Here is a 23,132-nt window from a genome sequence, read left to right as displayed (position 1 = left end):
GCATACAGTGCAGCCTCCTATCCCTCTGCCCCTTACATGTGCATACACTGCTGCCACATGCCCCCTCTCCCCCTCACACATACGCACAATTCAGCCGCCACCCCCCCTCACCCATACATACAATGCAGCTCCCCACCTCGCACATACATGCAATATAGCCCCCCACACACATACATAAAATGCAGCTCCACCCTCCTTACACATAAATGCAATGCAGCCCCCCACAATGTACCCGGCACAGGGAATTATCAGCTCACAAGATTTCTGGCAAGATAATGAAAAGGCATGTTTTGCATTCATCAACGAATATAACAAAATGTTTTCAATTGTATATTTAACAGACCAAAGAGGTTCCTTGTCAGGATTTGCATAAACTATATTAATGTGACATATTGTGTGTTTATCTATGTGTAGTTTGTAATTATCTATATTTATGGAGGCAGTTCCTATGTGAAAATCACGTCAAATATTACTTTAAGGAAAACCCTACAACAATAATTCAAAATTTGTGTTCACTAATAATACATTATACTTTCCTTTTAAAATAGGTATGCAAATCTGGCAAACTCGACTTCATACTACAGAAGAGCAAATTGGTATTTAAGCCAACCTTGGCCTGAACTATTAAGTTATCATATCCATGAAGCCATCAGCAATGTCAAAAGCTTAGCTTAGAAAATAGCTTTCACAGACAAAGAGCCGGCATGCTTTCTATACAGCTGCAGTCTGCACATTTCTTTATTTGCCCTGTCAGACTCATCTTACGCTACATCTAAAATGGAATATGTTTAAGCATGCAATGTTTTGAAATTTGTCAATTTCTAGTGGTACTTTTTTTAAAGACTTGCAAATCTTAAGGGACAATTTATTTCAAGATGTTGCTGAAAATATCTAGTGACTGACTGCATGTCTCGAGAGGATTGCCTTAGTGCTATTGTGCACTGCCATCTGTTAAGAAATGTATCCTCTTGTCTTTTGGTTCGGGACCACAGATGGAAAGTTTCCTCTTGCCTGATAATGCTGACAATAACTGCCAACAGCCGTTTATTTGTGGTCAATAATGTTAGAATCTTTAAGAACAATAGTCAAATGCGGACTTTTATTTAAAAAAATAAAAATGTTTCAAAAAGATTTTAGAAACCTCCTCGGGATACCTTAGGAGCCAAAATGTTTCTCCTTGGCATTATAACAAGAGATGTCTATAGAGAGTAAATTAATTAAATCTCTAAAGGCAATCAAATATGTTGACGGCAAGTAGCTGGATTACCCCTGGTTAAAATTAAAACTGACATGTTTAGGCTTTTGTTCTCTCTGCCTGGAGTGACCCAAAATCAACAGGACACTTTCTCCGGGGAGCACCCACTTCACGGATGTAGTAAATGTTATTCACATTTATGAATTACAATGAAAATAATACTGTATACTATGAGATCTATGTGGGATTTTCTTTTCTTTGGTCTTGGTTTGTAATCATACCTTTTACCAACCATCCCACTACATACATGTCACATCCCAATATGTCCATGTTGTAGCAATCATCATCATGCCATGGAAACTTTTGCAATAATGTAGCAATGCTTATATAAATATGAGAACTGCACAATGACAATTCTATATTCTAATACAAAATAATGTGATTATCAGTTTATGCTTTATCTAAAATGATACTGTACTACTTCTCAGCCTATGTTCTTCTGGGTAGATACCAATACTGACTGCTCCACAAGAAAAATGGTAAGTGGTAGTTTAAAGAGGTATCAGACACAAGGGTTAGCCTGTGGCTCAAAGGAGTGACCTGAGGATTACCAGAAGACCCATCAAGATGTACAAACAGCCCTCACTTGTTGCAGGTCCAAAAAGACAACATCCCTCATAGATTAATCAAGTAAAATGCTCCTTAATGCAAGCTAATACTTAATGCATCAATAAGTTTCAAATAATCACCTGTAAATCTGAGTCAATAGCAGGAAGCTGTGATGTCTCAAGATGTCTCTTCAGAGAAACATTTTTGTGACTGGGTCAAAGATGGTGACAGAGGCTACAAGCTAATTTTTAGGCACTGAGGAGGGTCAGAAATAAACTTTATAGGGAATGATACCAGGGCACATCTAGAGCCTCTGAGCAGAAAGCCTCAGTAGAAAAAAAACAGGAAGTCCAGAGTGGACATGGAGGTCTCTCGGCCTTGCCCTACAGGGCTGATGATGACTCAAATGAAAACAATCGCCATGATTTTCTTCTAGGGATACTGAGTAAATGCCCCCAAAACCACTACAGCAGTATGGGCTGAGGTCACCCATAGCAGTGGGACTGTTCGTGCTGTGTTTTAGGATGCTTTTTCAGTGTAGTAATGCAACTGGGACCAATATGAGGCAAGGCCTCAGGTACTCCCATACCTTGGCAGCTGATGCTGATGAGGGTTTCTGTCAGGTGGTGGTAACACGGCCACTGTAGACAGACAGTGTAAATAGACCAGAGACTGGAAATCCATGTGGTTAAATGGGCATTGGCCGAGAATTTGAAAAAGGTGCATAACAGTGCAAACAGTGAGGTAGATCCAGGTGATTCAGCCCTAATGGGGCTAAGCCATGCCTCTGGATCTGGAAAGCTTTTCATGGTCAACTTACACAGTACACTCTGGTCTCGTAAATGCCATAATGCAGAGCCAAGTGCCAGGCTAGCCCTGCACATCCAGAACAGGAGGGCCTGGGTATAGACTCCAAAGCTAGGCAATTTATATAGCTGCTATATACAGACCAGCTCACGAAACAGGGGGGTTATATGGGGGCTAGCTTACAATTTTTCTGTTTGCTAGTGTCCTAAATCTAGGCAGCAGTATATCCAAGTTACTTCTGAATTTCTGTGTCCCTCAAAGGATGAGGGACACAAAAACTAATAAAAACATTACATGCCCTTTTAAAAAAAAAAACATTTTTAGGTATCCAAATTAGCCATAGAGGTATTGTAAAGTTAACAGGCACATGCTGATGCTGCTAACTTTGACCTGGACATTTATTTACCAATGGCCTCTTGTCACAAAATGGTTGATAAAAGGCTTTATATGATATGTAATCTTTAAAAGACAGAAAAAAGAACTCTGACATAGATGAAGGCAAATGTACTGTGCTAAATGAGCTCAGGTATCACATAATTCAAACTCATCATAAAATAACAGGGAGTAACTGAATTATACAGCACCAGATGACAGCATTTTAGCATGGACAAGAACCTGGAACCCAAATGTACAAACATTATTCAGGATTAACAAATATGAAAGTCTCATCCAATAGCCTATGGCAATGGAGTGTGAAAGGACAGTTATTCGTGTGCATAGATTTTTTAGGATAAAACAGGTGCTACCTTGGCACTACAGCGCTCGCACTCTGTTCTACTTACAAAATCAAACCACTGATCTCCCAGTAGGCACTAATTGTATCAACATACTGACATGTTTGAGATCTTTTCCCCCTTTTTTCTGTATGGGAAATGGTGATTAGAAAGGGCTGTCAGTGAAATGCATAATGGGTAAAATGTACCTAATTATAGATTCCAACATCTTAGTACTATAATTTTGTTTACCACTAAAAAGTGGTCCAGAATCAAAGTAAAGAAAGAGAGCAAATTAATACTTTGATAATTTTGTGACAGTGACTTGTAACGGCTCGCTATCCTCACAAGGGGACCCTGGAAAACCACAGGTAGGTCCCTTTTCAGCCACTTTAAACACCCCGTGCTGCCTGCTAACTGTAAAAAGTCAGAGCTCATTCCCTCTCTGTTCTCATGCCAGACACAAGGGAGGGGTGGCAGGCAGGCTTCCAAAATGACAGGTGGTGAGGGGGAGGGAAACAGAGCGGAAATCTTTTTATCCACCTGAAAACAGCAGAAATGCGCCACAAATGCATCCAAATGGGTCCAGTTGATCTGAAACGTGTGAACTCCCAGCCTCTTTAAAAAGCAGGACATTGTGTTAAAATGAGCAGCTATTGGAATCGCTAAATACAGCCAATTAACACTTGTGCTTCCTTTTTGCTAGGAGAGCAACTACTACCTAGTCCAGTACCTGACAAACTAAATATTAAAAACTAAAGTTTGCATTTACCAAAACACTGAAAGCATTAGTGGATTATGGAAGCTGAGCTTTTTTCTTCCCGATTTCTGCTGGAGACGTGTTAGGAATAAGTGGCCATACGCAGGAACAACATTTCAAACTGATCCACATTTAGGGATACCTTAAAAAGTTTCTTTTAGTAAACGTTCTGTAATTATCTCGTATAACACATTAAATACAAACAGTGTTTAACAAAGATCTTGTTTAAGGAGAACCAGTCACAGATACACTATATTGCCAAAAGTATTGGGACACCACTCCAAATCATTCTATTCAGGTGTTCCAGTCACCTTCATAACCACAGGTGTATAAAATCAAGCACCTATGTATGCAGACTGCTTCTACAAACATTTGTGAAAGAATAGGTCGCTCTCAGAAGCTCAGTGAATTCAAGCGTGGTACTGCGATAGGTTGCCACCTGTGCAATAAGTCCATCCGTGAAATTTCCTTGCTGCTAGTAGTATTATAACAACTAGTTAAACCACGTAAAATGACAGAGCGGGGTCAGCGCATGTTGAAGCGCACAGTGCACAGAAGTTGCCAACTGTCTGCAGCGTCAATAGCTACAGACCTCCAAACTTCGTGTGGCCTTCAGATTGGCACAACAATAGGGCATAGAGAGCTTCATGGAATGGGTTTCCATGGCCGAGCAGCTGCATCCATGCCTTACATAACCATGTGCAATGCAAAGCGTCGGATGCAGTGGTGTAAAGCACGCCGCCACTGGACTCTAGAGAAGTGGAGACGTGTTCTCTGGGGTGATGAATCACGCTTCTCTGTCTGGCAATCCGATGGACGTCTCTGGGTTTGGCAGTTGCCAAGGAGAACAATACTTGCCTGACTGCATTGCGCCAAGTGTAAAGTTTGGTGGAGGGGGGATTATGATGTGGGGTTCTTTTTCAGGGGTTGAGCTTGGCCCCTTAGTTCCAGTGAAGGAAACTCTTAAGGCATCAGCATACCAAGACATTTTGGACAATTTCATGCTCCCAACTTTGTGGGGACAGTTTGGGGATGGCACATTCCTGTTCGGACATGGTTGCGCACCAGTGCACAAATCAAGGTCTATAAAGACATGGATGAGCGAGTTTGGGGTGGAGGAACTTGACTGGCCTGCACAGAGTACTGACCTCAACCCAATAGAACACCTTTGGGATGAATTAGAGCGGAGACTACAAGCCAGGACTTCTCGTCCAACATCAGTACCTGACCTCACAAATGTGTTTCTGGAAGAATGGTCAAACATTCCCATAGACACAATCCTAAACCTTGTGGACGCCTTCCCAGAAGAGTTGAAGCTGTTATAGTGGCAAAGGGTGGGCCAACTCAATATTGAACCCTAAGAACTAAGACTGGGATGCCATTAAAGTGCGTTCATGTGCGTGTAAAGGCAGGCGTCCCAATACTTTTGCCAATATAGTGTACATATTTTTAAGACCCTCCTGCCCGACCAAGGGCCACATGCGACTCTTTGCAGACATCAGCAGTCAGTAGTGGGGCTAGGAGCTTTTATTTGTAAAGAGACTGCAATAGCTGTGATCTCTAGCAGTCTTATGTAACATTTACCCAGTTTCTTAAGAGTCTACTACAGCCCCAAACACTCCTTGTACCACATCTGCAGTCTCTGACCATATACTCCAGTATGTCTAAAGTCTTTGACAGTCTTGTGTAGCATCTCACAGTGGCATTGTCTGCCAGCTCCTGATGTTACATAACAGTACAAAATAACAGAAGTGATATACAACCTTGTACACAACGTAAGTTCCTCTGCCAAATGCCCTTGAATCACCAAATAGCAACGTGATTCTCTCTGCAAACACCAACCAGCTTCTGTGGTCATTGGTTCTGGTATACCCTATCGTGCCTTCTAAACCTCACTACTGACTCATCACTTTTATGGCCAGAATCACTAACAACTTAGTGGTATATTTATAAAGCAGTGAATGTGACATTCACCAAATTTTCAGGGCAGGTGTTCTTCCTTGCACATATTTTTTAATAACAGTGGTTAAGTCACCTGCAGAGAATGTTTGGTGAACGTCACATTCACTGCCCTATAAATATGCCCCTTAATAGCATGTGAAGAGGCCAGAGCCAGTAACCACAAAAGTTGGTCAATGTTTGCAGAACCCCCACTATCAAGGGATCCTGAGGTGTTTGTGGTATTCTCCGATCTTCACTTTGAACATGTAAAAACAATTGTCTGAACTATTTGGAAAAAAAAAAAAGGATTTGTAATACAATGTAGCCAGTTTATTTCCAGCCTGATGACTGGTCAATTAAGGAGCAGCAGCACACAGATCATCCGTCTGTTCTTTCCTCTGTTTACACATTCCTTCATGTGCGCACTGATGCAAACACAGGTGTGTTGGCATACAGCATAAAATATGCATGTATTTGCATCGTTTGGGAGCCCCAGCTGCTGCAGGGTTTTTTTGTGCATAAGGATCACTGGACAGAAAAACGGCTATACGAGCTTAAAAGCTGGTGCCAGCGTTTTCATGCACATAGACATAACACAAAACCTTTGGGTGTGTATACCTGCATGCAGCATTTCCTGACCATATATCCCCATGGACAGAAAAGTGGAGCAACTGAGGCTCACAGGCACTACAAATACAGGTGTATTTTATGCTGCATACCAATACACCTGTATTTGCGCCAGTGTCCATGAGCTCCAAATGGGATTAAAGGAATCAGATATCAAGATTCAGGTTGTTACACTAGTTGTATTTAAAGTAGATTTAATGTGTTTTTAAATAATACAGAAGCACATAATATAATGTAATGTAATAATTAGAGGTGCAATGAAATAGAATTTTCAGTCCGAAACTGAAACCAAAAAGTCTTTTTTTTCCTAGCCCTTTTAACATTTTTAAAATATTTTATTTCATTTTTTTAAATCTTTACTGTTGGGGGCTCTGGTGAAATATCAAGGGTCTAAAACAGACCCCTGATATTTCCCTTTTGAAATAGGAAAAGAGAATGAGGACGTAGTGTCCTAAATCTCTATTTCTGCAGCCCCTGTTATGAATGAAAAGAAAGGCTCTATACTCCTGTCCATTCACAAATTGGGGATATAGTATGAATTACTATGTCCACAATCATGAATGAACAGGAAGTGATGCAGAGCAATTCCTATTCATTCATAATTGAGGATACAGTAAGCATTTTATGTCCTCAATTATTTACAAACACTCAACGATCAGCTGCTTGTAACCGCTCTTCATCCTGCCTATCACAGGAGGCTAAGCAGACAGTGTGGGGAGTAGAGCTCAGCGACTTGTGACATGGCTGACAGCTGACTCTTCCCCCTCACCGCCGGCTTGGCCTCCTGTGGCAGCTTTCTCCTCCCCGCACCGCTCTCCATCCTTATCTGTCACAGGACACCGAGTGGGCGGAGTGCTCCCCTCCTGTGACACGCTCCCAGTGCTCCCCGCTCGGCCCCCTGAATGTTTCTCTCTGTCAGAGGGGACACAGAGCAGCGCCGAGAGGGGAGAAGAGAAACCAGGGATGCACCGCAATTGCGGCTGAAAAATTGTACTTTCGGCATTTTACACAAATGCCATTTTCGGGCGATATGTTTCAGCGGCCGGACTTTCGGTGCATTCCTAGTAATGATGTAAGATTAGATTAATGCAGCTTAATAACATTGTACAAGCTTCATTCAGTGGAACCAACCTAAAACTGGTAAATAAAATAAAAAAACAATAAAGCTTTCCACTCACTTGCCTTCATAGCAGCTGGAATCTGATGGGTTGTTACGGGAAATGGCTCTACTTTGATGTGCCAGAGAGTTGCTTACCCAGTTCCCCTTTCACATAAAATGATGCCTTCACCATGCCTCTAACATTCAGCTTCTAAACTTACTAAGTGACCCACTCAGGGCTGGTACAACGGGTGCCTACTGCATTAGTTCTCATGACATTGCTGGAAACCAATGTTCTCAACTTTTCCAAAATTTCCATCATCCTAGCGTGATTCTTCTCTCACTGAAAAAAGGTGATGGTGACCAGAGAGTAGGCCTTCTTTCCACTTGGGTTCAGTGGACAGCAGCACTTGCCCTCATGCAGAAAGTCCACCCTGTCTAGATTGTGCAAACCCTGACTGTTGACATTTTTCACAAATCTTGCTGACCATATTTTTTCCAACTGAGATAATTTGCCAGTAGTTATGCACAAGCTCTTGAATCCTAAAGAAAAATTGCTGGGGTAAGATTCTGAGTGGTATATCTAACTAGATAAATCTCTTTCTCTGAACTGAAGAGAAATGGAAAAAAACAGTGACATGTCACATAAGCAGTGACATCCCACAGGTGCTTCAATTTCACATTATTTCAAGGCTTTTTCTAGAGACAGATCTTATAAGTCAATAAAACAAAGGGAAGTAGTCTGCTGTGGCAGAGTGACTGGAAAGGAAGAGATAGCACAGAGTGCAGCATTCCGAACGGTTTCTGACAGAAATGTGTGAGGGCAGAACATTAAATGAACATGTCATGGTGGTGAAATGAAGTATCTGTGGAGTGAAATAAGTAAATAAAAATGAAAATGCTCCTTCATTCTCACAGACCTGTCTGCATCATTCTCGCACATACAGCACACGCCAGTCAGAATTAGAACATCGAGTTAATAAATTTCCATAGATGACAGCGCGTTGCCACAGTGTTGCAGCAACTGTGCCAGGGCTGCCACACTCACTCTGGATAAATATACTGCTACAAGCTGCAGACAGAGAACAATATTGGCCTTTGAGGCTAATTGGCACAGTTTTATCCAGCCAACAACTATTCCTTTGGTGGTAAGTTGACCTATTTTAGCCTCATCTGCGTGTACAGCTATTGGAATTGGATCGATGACTTACTTAGAAGTTGTCATTTAGAGGAAGAAATTACTAAGTCTATAACATTAGCCCATTTCAAACACATAAGGGTTCTGTGCCTCATTTAGAAGAGCGTCTGACAAGGAAAAAGATGCGCTGAAAGTTTCCTTCTTGTTGTTATGAACAACACAAAGACTTTCCTTTTAGGCACTTTATGCAGGAGTCTTGAAGTGGTCTGCTTCCATGGTTAACACTGGAACTGGAAGACTGGAGGAGCTTTTAAAGTGGGATACCAGTATCCCTAAGAATGAGATGATGCGTGGACCTATATGGGTTGGACTTGATGGACGTATGTCTTTATTCAACCCCAAATACTATGTAACTATGTAACACCACTAAAAGGTCTCATATTTGGTACTATCTGAAAAGTATTTGTAAGAGTTTGTACCAAACCAAATGATAATTTCCCTCATTTTAGGGCAGGTAAAAATGAAATCTGTCCGATTGTTTTAGTGGACCTGAACTCAAAAAATGAACAGTTGCTATCCTATAGGGCACACCTACAAAAGTTGATTGTTTCGAGCAGTACTCGAAAGCTATACTTTTTTGCTTAAAATTCGCTCTGAAAAAAAGCTTTGAACTTCCTATGCCTAGAGCCCATAGCTGTAAATTAGTAGTCTGCTGCCTCTGACTGTTAGTCTCACGAGATATGGAGTAGGATTTGATGATGTCACTACTGTGTTGCTAATTGTTCTTGCTGGAGAGGAAGCTGTACTGGAGGACCTTTAGTGCAACAATCAACCTGCCTTTTCTTCATTCACTATGAGGATCTTTTCTGCACCTATACTGCTGCTGTTTGAAGATTCCCTCTCCAGTCATCAAGCAGGCAGCTCTGACATGAGGAAGCAAAGCCCTTCCTTTAGAAGGATGGCTATCTACACCAGTGAAACAGTGCAAAATTATAAGCCATCAAAGGGAAAAAGATCAGCTGCAGGGAGCCTGCAGGCACTACTGACAAGTCCTTTGTCAGTTGCTTGCCATTTTTGGGCACAGCTTCAGGTTCGCTTTAAGGGCTACACTTATATCTAAGGCCCACAGTGATTTACAGTTATTACCAAACCTCCAACTCCAGCTGAAGCTATTTTATTCTCTGCTTTTCTCCATAAAGCAGAAATTTGCTTTTTCAAAACCGGCACAGGTGAAACACCAGTTTTAGAGTAAGAATGAGTAGTTGCAAAGATGAAAACAAAAATGACAGACTTCCCCGCTCTCCTAACAAAAGTGTATTTATTGCTACTTATGCCCCTGTTTGACAGACTTCCCCACACTTGTTATCCCAGTAATCCCACAAGAAGAGAGGAACAATGTCACTAACAGGGGCACGGACACCAATAGAAACACATCAGAGATTCTAACACTTTCACACTCTATTTGAAAAAAACACATGATACTCAAAAGGGAGTGCCAGACAGATATCCCAGCTCCCTGTGAGCTCGCTTTTTACATAGGGACTCACAAGGTATAAGATGCAAAAGTGTGGCAGTTCAGACACATTGGTTGCAGCACACAGGCACAAAGAAAAAGGGAGGGCAGACAATACAATAGAAGATGGCCTCGTTGTGTGCTATTTTCTTAAACATTTCCCACATTGTTAGACATATCTGAATTTTACAGCATATTTAACAAAGTGTACATAAGTACATAACAAAAGGGGGTGCCTTAGAAAAATGGAGGTAATTATATACTGTAAAATTTCACTAGAAAATCACTTCATTTATATATTCCAATAGCAATGATTTCTACTAAACAAAGGTGCCTTCAGTCAGAGCAGAAAATATTTAAACTCCAATATTACGGACTTTAAAAGAAAAAAAAGTATTTTTTTTTGCCTGGATGGGAAGGGGGTTTAACACCGCGGATGTCAACTGGTTAATAATTAAACCTGAAATATCATTGTTGTGCAAGAGATATATCATGCTAAATAAAGGATTCCAATCAATTTAAGGAATATATTAAATAGCTTTGCCCAACCATCTGCAAGGCAGCAGTTTATTCAGAATGTCTGATGTGTCTGGGAACACGTAGACCCTTGGACATTTCTTTTGTTCCACATCCACAGTCCAGTACATGTCAGATCTGCTTCATGTAGACCTGACCTACCTGCACCAGCGCACTGGGCCATATTTAATAACTTCTACCAGAATGAGTACCAGTTCCTACATTTACTCTGTGTACAAGGCTCAATCTTCTACATATGCCAAGTCATAGAATAGTAAAAGGTAATTTGTGTAAATGGCCATTGATTTGTAATGCCTTAATTTTTTTAAAATATTACCGGACATTTCATATGCGCAGAGAGTGTGGCCCCAACAAGGTGGGTTACCAAATTTGTTAGATTTTTGACATATTAGGATACTATGGAATGCTGGCTACTTTTTTAAAGCTAAATTTCATGCAGATATAAAACACAACAAAATAAATGCAGCTATCTATTTAATAATAAATTACGCAAGATGCAAATAGTATATATACCTGAATTTGACTTGGTATTTGCCTCTTGCAAGACCCTGTGCAGATGAACTGGGAGAGGCGGCAATAGAAGTCAATCAGGTGTCTTGTATACAAATAATGTATGTTGACACAGAACAAGCTAAAAAATAATAAAGAGGGCAGAGTGAGCTAGAGAGATGATGTCATCAGTTGACTGCTGCTTCTTCATTGTCTAAACAGCAGGCTGGGAGTGGGAAGATGAAACCTCTCTACCTCTTAAGCCGGGTATGAATGGCTCTATTTTCTTTGTTCAACCCTTGGGCTGAATGAAAAAAAAAATGGAACAGATTCCTCCATCAACGCTTATGAGCAATGATAAAGGAATCCCCCACTTTTTCCTTTGTCTGCTGACAGCGGCCGCCGGAGCTGATTAGCTGCTAGCTCCATTCAGCCAACTGGCTCCTTTGACCGGCTGATCAAAGAATGCTGGGCAAAAGGGTGTCGACAGCGGCACCCACATTGCAAATTACGTCCGATTCTTGATGAAATCTGATGCGTCTATACCCTGCTTTGAACAAAGAAAGCAGTGCCACCCTCTTTAATCTGCTATTTTTCAGAACTGTTAAATCTAATGACTGAATGCACAAAAATGTAAGCCATTTGGCAGGAAAAGCAGCTCACTTATATGCATTTCATCTGTGTATTTAACTTTAACAGCAAATATGCTACATTGTTGCTGTTTCACATGTAATTCAGACACTACAAAATAAATCGAAGGACTCCATCTGTCCTAATTCCAGCAGCTATTTCCATGGCCCGTACAAGCTACACAAGAATGTATTGATACAGTAAACTCCCCATTATCCAGCATTCAAGCAACCGGCAAAAAAAAAAATGAGGACATAATATATCCTCGATTTGTTTTTGCAAGTGGCTTGATGCACAGTAAATAAAATGTCGGTTGCTTGGTGCCCAGTACACAAACATTTTTTTATTAGCAACTAAATAAAATAAGTTGCTAACAAAATTCTTTGTTTACATCTTGCTGTCAGCCGGAGGCTATATTCCGCAGTCTGCAGCACAATGTAAACAATGGGGAGAAATAGTTAGTCTCCTATTGGCTATTTCAAATTGCAATAGCCAATAGCAGGCTGGCTATTGTGCCCGCCCACTGAGAAGACATGAAAGAGAACTTTCTCAGATCCACAACTCTGCTTAGTAGGTGGGGTTTTAATAGCCAGCCTGCTATTGACTTTTGCAATTTTCAATAGCCAATACCAGGCTGGCTATTGAAACCCGCCCATAAAAGACGGAGGAGGACATGAGAGAGTACTATTGGCTATTTAAAATTGCAATAGCCAATAGCAGGCTGGCTATTGTTCCTGCCCACTGAACAGAGAGGCGGACCTGAGAGAGAACTTTCTCTCTCAGCGCCTCTCCTGCTCAGTGAGGGTGGCTTTAATACCCAGCCTGGCTATTGCTCCCAGCAGCTTACATTCGCCTGTCGGCTGCAGAAGCTAGCCGGCAGGTGAATGGGGCTGCGGGGTAAGGTTGGGCGCCGCAGGGGGGTCGTTGCATGAGAGTTACTGATAACTCTCAAGCAACCGAAAACTACAGTTATCCGGCACCTACCAATCCCTGTGGCTGCCGGATAACTGAGAGTTTACTGTACATGCAAAACTGCACTTATAATTGGCAGTTCAACTGGGTGGGCATTGTTAAATGTAATCTCCCACAAGCATTTTTGTGTTTCACAGAGATTACAATCATTAGATTTTCCTGCAGCCATTCATTCCTGTAGTTTGTTTTTGTTTGCCAAGTCATCCATTCCTCCTGTAGTGTCCCTCAATGGACGAGAAAGAAAAAGGTATTAAATATTGGTAAACAGAGAGGAATAAACCTAATGGCAGATGAAATAGCCATAAATAGGATATAATTGTATCCAAAATTGTTTTTAATTAGATAGGCCTGTCATGTGCATGTAAATATAAAATCAAAAATTACATTATGACTATCAATTACCATTGTAGCAAGCTGTTACTGATCACTGAAGAAGCAGCCACTGTCAACATCTCATGCCCTCGGCTGTTGAACTGATAGCACTTCCTGCAAGCACGCATAAAATAAACATTTACGTTATAGTTTTCATTTACAATTTCCTTTTTTTTTTTACAAATGGCAGCTATGGTAGGAGAACCCTGTTCTGTGTGAATGTTACTACAATCTCCTTTCTCTTTACCCCCAGCCCTCTTTTATATTTTAGTTTAGAACCATCTGAAAACTGATGCAATTTCTGCTTTTTACATAAGACTAGCTCAAGAAAGTCAGTTCAGACAAAAAAAAAACCCAAGGAAAAATAGTCTGAAACAAATATTTGTGCTGCTGCCTATTCCCGTGCTGCTGACTGCTCTACAGTCATTCATTCTGGCTCTGAACGGTTTTCTTTCAGCGATTTATCATGCTTCTCTTCATCCTATGCAGTGTACATTGCTGGCGGGGCACGCTAATGACCCTGGCTGCTCTGTTTCTTTAGCGTTAGAGTGACAGCTGTAACCGTGCCTATTTTGGGGGCACAGTCTGGAAAATGTGTTTTTTAAATGCCTTGCCCCCCCCCCCCCGATATTTGTTTTGTTACTTCACCTTGTGTGAATTTCTTCTTTCACTATGCCAGATATTGAAGAGATTGGAAGTGTGAGATAAATATCTAATTTGTTCCACTTTCAGCAATATTTGTTGAAGATCTGTTTTCCCAAAACGGCATGGCACATTAGCTAAATACAAAGACCTCTGACATTTATTAACTTATTAGCAATCTTACTTCTGCCTGATACCATTACGCTTGTTGTTATATTGTTCATAATGGCTGCTTTATGAATAATGGAGAAATGAAAGTCTATTTTTTTTTTCATAAAAGAAGGGATTTGTTCGGCTGATACAGGTCAAGCTCCATTTTTCCTTCATTTTTTGCCAAGTTCAGGCTCATGCTGACCTGATCATTCTGTATTACCTTGCTGGTGGATGAGTGATGCAGCACAGTGCAATGCACAGTATTGTGCATTGATAAAAATGCTACATGCACCTTTTACAGTGCGTTTTTGTGGACTAAGCAGCCCATTCAAATGAATGGGCTGCCTTAATGCAACACACATTAACAAAAAATATTGAGAGAGATTCTAAACTGTCCCTCACGCTGTTAAAAAGGAACTTTACCCATACTGTATCTTTAATATAACAAGAAAGGTACCTTTAGAAATGTTTAGTAATGACAATCTACAAACAGATACTTATAGATACATGCCAGCTTTATATTCTTTGCATACCTTATTTTTCTTTTCGTCCCCATTATTCTCACAATGCCCATTTTTACTGAGGACAAGGACATTTGACCATGCACATCATCTCAGGGGAATACAAATGCCTTTCCCTGAGATTTTGCATTTTACAGATGAGATTTGCAATACAATACTGATATAAACTTCCCAGAATACATCTCTTAGGCATGGACTATATCATTAATGCCATAAGAGGACCAGGAAGTGGAAAAACTGTAATTGTAAGTAAAAGAAAAATATGTTTATTTAACTAATGAATGTAAGATTATTTCATATCAGCATTCAGAGATGCATACTAATGTCATTTTTAGTGAAAGGAGGTAAAGGTCCCTTTGGAAAGATTTTCTATAAATTCCTGTCCTGGGATGGTAATATCTCTCCTCCCCGCTGGGCGCTGCTCTGTGTCCCAGCAGGGAGGAGAGAAACTCGCGGTCGAGCGCTGCGGGAGGAGAGTGCTGTGAGCGGCTGGTGTCTCTCCTCCCCGCTGCGCTCTGCCTCCTGTCACATATCAGAGGAGAGCACTGTGGGCGGAGACAGCCAGCGCGGCCACAGGAGGCTGAGCTCTCCTCCCTGCACCGCTCGCTCAGCCTCCAGTGACAGTGAGTCAGGAAGGAGAGTGAGTACAAACACTCAGTGATCGCGGAGTGTTTGTAAATAATTGAGGACATGGTATGTTTACTATATTCTCAATTATGAATAAATGGGAAGTGATCTACATCACCTCCTGTTCATTCATGAATGTGGTTATAGTAAACATACTCTCTCCTCATGTTATATGAACAGTAACACTCATAGAGGATTCCTGTTCATTGATAAAAGGGGCTGCAGAAAAAGAGATTGAGGACTCTGTGTGCCCAATCTCTTTTTCTATTTTAAAAGGGAAATATCAAGGGTCTATTTAGACCCCCAATATTTCCCTAAAACCCCTAAAAGTAAAGTAAAAAATATTTAATAAGAAATGAATAAATAAATAAAAATAAATATATAAAAATTAAAAAGTTAAAAAAATAAAATAAAAATAAAATATAAAAAAAATTGAAAAAGTTAAAATAAACAACATTTTCGGTTTCGGCCATCCTAATGGGGTAAGGGAGGATGACATAAAACTACCATAACTGATTCATTAAAAGTATCTCTTTACATACCAACACAGTAAAAGGGCCAAATCAAATGCACTATCCATTTCATACTGTCCAATCCCTACTAAGCCCCTAATAAAAGGAGTCCTAAGCATTACTAATTCGGTATGTGTTCGCTCACTTCCCGATCTACTGAGCCGACCTGTGACAGTCTCATTGTCACAGGTCGGCTAGAACTATGAGGTGAGTGAAAAGCACTCACCTCATAGTTCTCCTTTAAAAGGATATAAAATATCTGTATTGATTTTAACACTAACATCCACAGAGGATGTTTGATAGTTCTCTAGACTCAGCACTGATTCATTTAATAAACGTCAGCTTCTCAGTCATTCTCCCACTGCACTGAAGGCTCTCACTGACAGCACAGACCCTTACCTTGAGCACGTATTGGGCTACCTTTCACCAGTGGTACATAGTACAATGCAACCTGTCTGTGTTTTCTTGACCAACATTTATACAATACACTGCACTACTCATCTGTCCGAAGCCAGGAGCTAAAGATGCAATGCTCCATGAATCTTGTAGTCCCTACACAGCTGAGACAGTGTTTTCAGCAGAACTTGTAGCCAACCAAGAGTAGAACAAAGCCAGTTTTGTGGACGTCACTACCCTACATGTCACCTGTGCTTTGTAGGGAGAGTATCTGATTTCTGCCTCCTTCAGCACATGCAGCTGCACAAAGAGAGCCTGTGTTAACTGAGCTGGGTGAGTTCTAGTTTGGGTATGACAGTAATGTGACAGGAAGCCATGGCCTGGCAGGAGAGACTGCAACCCAGCAGTTGAGAACCACTGTCTTAGTTGATAAGCCACTGGCTGGGTGAAAATACACACTAGCTCATCTCTTCTTGTGCCAGAAGGTGGAGGAAGAGAGGTGAAGGAGGAACATGAAGAGAATTAGAGGGAAGATGAAGAGGTCACATCAGCAATGTCTGGCAGCTATCACCTCTACCTTCTTTTTAATGCTTGCCTGTCACTTTGGGTTTTTTTTTGGACAGCCTATGGCGGTAGGATTCTAGGTTTAATTTTTCCTGCCTCCAGTGCCCTGACTATAATGAAATAACTATTAAAAAATACAACTGGCTGCTGAGTGCTTGGAAAGAGAAAGATTATGCTTGCAAAGCAGAGTATTTTCAGACACGCCTGGACTTTCTTGTGCACGGTCCAACCACCATACGAATAAAAATAGAAAAATAAATAGAAAAGAGAGAAACTGTGGCTGGGAATCTGCCACTTTGGGGAATCCCAAACTAGTTTATATTTAGGGCTAATCTCCTCGGTTACGCCACTAATAAGTGAATAAATAAATAATTATTGTGGATTACCTTTAACTACAATTTGAAAACATTAGAGTTTCCCATTTCATGTTTTGTGATAGTACCGTATTTGCCGGCGTATAAGATGGGTTTTGAGACCTTAAAACATCCCCCGAAAATCGGGGGTCGTCTTATATGCCGGGTACATACGGAAGGATACGGTATACTGTATGTAGCTTCGGCTACATACAGTATACCGCGCTGAGCCAATCATAGCAGGCTTTGTATTAATGAATACAAAGCCTGTATTCATTAATACAAAGCCTGCCGTGATTGACTCAGCGGAAGACGGAGGACACAGCAGGGATCGTGTACGAGGTAAGAGACTGTAATCCCGAGTGTGGCTCGGGGTTACCCCTTATGGTACTGAAAATTAACCGCAAGCCACACTCAGGAATAACGCCATGGATGTTAGTGGGTGCATTTAAACATTATTTTGGGCTATACTCGTCTTATACGACGAGTATAGCCCAAAACCTATATTTTAACACAAAAAGTAGGGGGTCGTCTTATACGCCGAGTCGTCTTATACCGGCAAATATGGTATATATCCTCATATAAATATACATAACCAAAAAATGTCCTCAAATTACTAATCAGTGCATATGAAATAACTCCACTTATTGTGAAGAACAAAAATATATATTTTCATAAATTAGTGTATATATCATTCAATTGTATAGATCTATTACCTTTATAATATCCAAATAGTGATTTTCACAGTGATCTCATGTGTAACCGGCTAAAACCCTTATATATAACCTAGTTTTAAGTCTTACGCACAAAACACTAATCAAGATAAATAAAGAGATCCTTACATCAAAACTTCCTAAAGAAAAAAATAACAAACAACTTAATTTTGAAGATTTGTGTATCTTCCATGCAGTTCTCAAAGCCGCATGTACAGGACCCTCTCCCCACTTTAATGTCTGTTTGTTTTCTTTGCATTAGCACAGGCAGCGCCCGCGTTTCCTATGCCTTTTTTTCACAATAGCTTGCCTATTAGCCTTGGAAATGTTTAGAATTTAGTGTCAATGTTAACCTCCCATAGATTTTAATGGGATTTACTGCTACTTTCAGGTTTCAAACAGGATTCAATGGAACCCCCACAAATCGAACAAGTACAGGTTTACTAATCTCTGGTATTTATTCTAAGAGCATAAGGCACTTTCATTGCACAGATTCACTCCACTGATGTAATGATATGACTTGAACTGAAGTTTATGAAGAGGTCTCATAGAAAAAGAGAAGGGTCAGTCAGTCCCCGAGTTACAAACATCTGACTTACATCCGACTCCTACTTACAAACTGAGGCTATTACTGTACAGCAGGGGGACCCAGGCTGCGGCCAGAGTGTACCGCGCAGCATTTCAGTAGTTGTAATGCTACAGCGTTCGTGCCGACGAGGAGTGCCCGCCTTTTTGGGTCTGAGTCGTAGTACTGTACGTACATTACAGGAAGTTGGCTCTTGTTAGACGTGCTGACGCCTCTTCTTCCCGGGTCACTGTGAGGTTTTTACTGTTGTCTTGTAGCCGCATTAGAAAGATTTAATCTCACTTCCTATCCTTAAGACAACAGGAAGTGAAAGGAAATCTGGCCCTAGGAAGGGAAATTCACTCCTGTAAGAGTGATTATGGGAAAAAAGTGTCTCCACTGAAGCTTTATCACCAATCCTTGTTTCCACGACAATCCAAAATTTTCAAAATCCAATTGTCACAGGGACAGAAAGTGAGGTGAAATCATCTGAACAGGGACACACACAGCAAAACAAACGTTACAGGGGGTTGACCCTTCCCTATGCTATCCAAAACAAATGTTTTGGCTGGAGTTACACTTAAAAAAATGTACCTGTTCCAACTTACATACAAATTCAGCTTAGGAAAAAACCTACAGAACCTATCTTGTTCGTAACCGAGGGACTGTCTGAACATAATTTTGCCTTAATTTGTGTTAGACTATGGTTGATTTTGTTTTAGTGGTGATTTAATAGCAGTGATTTAATTTTTGTTCACATTGTATTCTTGAAGACACTTTTGGCAGTAAAAGCAATGTTCTATTCCAGAGTTTGGCATAAAATCAGCATCAGCGCTGGTCTCAATGACAATAGGCTTCTTATGTAGACTCCAGACGCTGCTGGCTACCCTGCACTAGAACAGCTTTACCGAAGGCATAAAACAAAATAAACATGCCACTAACCTCCACAATATGTAATTGGATCTCTCTTTCCTTCCACGTGGTTGCAGAAAATGGTTGCTAAGAGCAATGTAAACTGGTTCACAAGTAGTGTCATATTTATTGCCTAAAAAAAAATAAGAATTTGTGAACAAAATTCTTTGTCAATGCAAAAAAATTATTTTAAATATAAATGTACTATACAATTAGACAAATTACAAATAGCAACTGTATTAAATGGCTCTAATTCCTCACTAGAATTACACAGCTGTTTTCATTGAGATCAAAGAGAATTGATCCTGTGACTCCATTACAGAGGGTGCAAGGACAAGAAACCAGGAGGGGATCTCGTCACTGTAGCAGTGAAGTTTTTTTAAGATGTCACCCTTGATTCAGCCCATTGGTGACCATCAATAAATTAGCTGTCATTTGAGCACTGACTGACTGTTATGGTACAGTTCAGGCTATGCTCAGAAAGAAGCTTAAGCAGGATGCTTGCTAGCTGATTTGAATGGTACCATGCTCTTACTGGCCTGACAGAGTGTACTGAGTTGATTGGCTTAATACTTATGTAGGTTGTGGATATGGAACTTCTGTGGACTAAATGTTCGATGCAATTTGCTGGCAGAGGCCAGTTATTGACCTACTGGGGGCTCTGGATGTACACGGATGTACAACCTGAACACACCACCCAATTGAATAGTAACAGTATAAAAAATATCCTCACATGATCATTTAACATAATACAGTCTGTAAAAATTGGATCCCACTTTTGCGCTGGGAGACTGAAAGACAAAATTGTTTGTGATGCAGTAAAATACATCCTTCCAGTATGCAGATGCATAATCATAATGAACACACTGTGGTGTGATCAGCAGAATTTGCTAGAATAGGATGCCCCTTCACATCTGTGAAAATCCACATCAAACTGAACATGTAAATGGGATGTCTATATCATCAGGCCTCAATTCAAAAACATATTCAATCTCTTCATTATCCTGTTGAAAACACCTCTAAAACGTAAGGTTGTCAATTGTCATTTTACATTACTTTCTATGTTAATACTCAGATTAATTAAACACCCTACCCTCTAGCTTAGAATGTTGATCTTCTTGGTGGGTGTGTAGCTTGAGCCAAGTACCTTATAGACCACAGCAACTGAGAGCCCTGCTACCTCTTGCTTCAGTTCATGACATTAACAGCTTGAGCTAATTTCATACTAGCAGACAGGGGAAGTCAGGAGGGCAGACCTCATTGGGTTAGATGCTTTACCTTAGATAAAGGTAAGAGGAGGCACCATGCTGTGTCTGCTCCTAAAGGGTTCAAAGGCCTGTGACTGGAGACAGAGCACACTGTGCATGTGCAGGGATCAAGAGCAGGATGGTGTTCACTCCACTATGGCTAGGGGGGCGCTCATCCCACCAGGTGCTCTGTCCTGAAAAGAAGACATGACAGACGTTTGGAGATTACAAGGATTTTTGGGGAATAGTTGATTCCTTGCGAGAATGGGCACAAGGTATATAAATAGCATTAAATGCTTATTTTAAAAAAATCTCAGTTCAGGGTTATGGCATATTGTTTTGGCACAGTACAGGTGATTTTTGTATAAAGTTGAACTAACCCTTTAAACAGGACACTTTTACAAGTTTGAAAAAAAATTAAAGGTTTCCTTTTAGAAACCCTACCAAAAAGACCGGTACTGGCCTAGACTGCTGTTAATCATCAGATGTTTGGGGTTGAAACCATCTGCACTAAAATCGGTGCCATTGTCACTATATTTGCCCAGCATAATTATTTCATGGACTTTGGGGCAGATTTTTTTAAATATCTGGAGTAACAAAAAGTAAAAGTGGTCAGATTTTTGTCCCACTTTTATACATCAACCACACAATGCTGCAAACTATGTAAGTATGATAAAACATTGAATCTAGAAAACTGCCGCTGTGCGCAACATTGTAAATTCACATTGTAAATCTCTTAATATTATACAAAAATCCCTAAATCTGGCAGCTGGTCTCTCACATAGGACATTCTAAATGTTATAGGATTGGGATAGAACCCTAAGGGCAGGTTCACACCATTTTCCGGACCAGAACTGGTCCGGAAAATAGTGTGCACCTGCCGCAGTTCCAGTGCATTCCAGACCAGACAAAATGAGACATGCAGTATTTTTCTGGTCTGGTCTGGAATGGACTGCACTGGTGTAAACAGAGGCCAGAAATAGCATAGGGATACATTAGGATGCTTTTTGGGTCTGGAAAAAATCTGGTCTGGTCTGGACATGATCTGGATGTGGTGTGAATGGGCCCTAAAACATAACAGAGAACAGATCATGCAGCATTTTCTATTAAATCATTAGCTGCCTCCACCACACATTGGAATAAGACTCACCATAAGGTTAGCCCTCACTCAATAAAAGAGGTCATTACAGGTTATGATCCCCTTATCATGTCTCCCTCATGGATATAATGCCAGCCAATCTTCAACATTGGCTTAAAAAAGACTCCTCCACTCAGCACTTATCTCTCCTTCTTCATCAACATTCCTCCATTAATCCTTCACACAAAGACACGCATCCCAGATGCAACAGAAAAAAAGAAGGCATTTCACTTTTTCTACTCAAAGTCTTAAAAAAAGCTTTTTTTTAAAAAAAATCTTCCTTTGGCAATTATTTAGCTTCTTAAGAATCTTCTGCAAACATTTATGGACTGAAAGATATTGTGAATGGTCTCAAACCATTCTGAAATCATTAACGATATGGTAACACATAGTGTAAAAATGTGTGATTGGGCCCTGGGTGTTATTTGCTGTATGCGTGTTGCATCGGTGACTCAGAAATATAGAAGCCAAACTAAGCAAGGGATCTAACATCTTCAAATGTAGGTCAACAATGGCAGTCTCCATATTTCTTTAATGACATACACACTTTAAAATGTGCATATTAAATGTAAATCTATTAATCCTATATACCAACAACCATATAAAAGCACTTTTTAAATGCCCATAAAGTATTTTATGAACACGTCTACACATTTTTTCAGCTCTACATTTATGGTCAGCGTACATGGGCATCAGACAAACACAGCATGGCTTCATGGAAATGCATTTGAGATTGGATTGTGAAGTGTTTGCAATGTGTTTAACATGCATTTACTTTAACGTGAATGGAGGGATCAAATGCAGAAGAATATGGCATGCTCTGTTTCAAATAACATTGTTGTTTAGGTTTACCAGCATTTTAATACTTTATAATGGGCAGCTCAGTGATCGTTTACAGCTAAACAAGTATCAAGAAGCAGCTTAAAACATGACTTGTACTAAGCAGCACACACAGATCCCTCTGCCAGGTACAAAGAGCAATAAGCTTACCTGAGCAGCAGCACCAGCGTACGCTCTACACCGGTCTTTCCAGTCATTCACTATTGAATCTAACCAGGTTTAAAAGACCTCCCATTTAATTTATAGTGTTGTGACAGAGCATTGTAAGATAAGAAGTTTTGCATGGGTCACGTGGTGTCTCCTACTGCTGCCACGATACTTGTGGGAAAGTGTTGTTTAGGTGATTGACGTTAAATAGAGCCAACCAGAGAAGACACAGGGACACTGTGAATGATTTATGAGTCTGTGGGAATGTCCCATCTGGAATGCCACAGGAAAACCTTGAAATTAGTTGCAAGAACAAATACACTTTTAATAATTTAGCAGCAACAGGTGAAAAAGTTTGGTTTTGTATTTATCATTTGCTTTGTTCTATGATAGGCACAAT

At 40.5% G+C, this 23,132-nt stretch overlaps 1 protein-coding gene across 1 annotated transcript in view; it reads right to left on the bottom strand.

Annotated features, from left to right (window-relative positions):
• CNPY1 (canopy FGF signaling regulator 1) overlaps positions 1-22,903 on the bottom strand; it is an 83,878-nt gene extending 60,975 nt beyond the window's left edge. The window contains exons 1-2 of the mRNA XM_018553986.1: positions 22,736-22,903; positions 19,391-19,493 (exon numbers count right to left, since the gene is read on the bottom strand). Of these exons, the coding sequence (XP_018409488.1) occupies positions 19,391-19,484 (94 nt within the window). The 5' untranslated portion in view covers positions 19,485-19,493; positions 22,736-22,903. The remainder of the gene's footprint in view (positions 1-19,390; positions 19,494-22,735) is intronic.
• Between the last annotated feature and the right edge of the window lie 229 nt (positions 22,904-23,132).

Source organism: Nanorana parkeri, unplaced genomic scaffold, assembly GCF_000935625.1.
Source record: "Nanorana parkeri isolate BGI_ZX_2015 unplaced genomic scaffold, ASM93562v1 scaffold137, whole genome shotgun sequence".
Taxonomy (NCBI): Eukaryota; Metazoa; Chordata; class Amphibia; order Anura; family Dicroglossidae; genus Nanorana; species Nanorana parkeri.
This window is presented reverse-complemented; position numbering and strand designations above follow the sequence as displayed.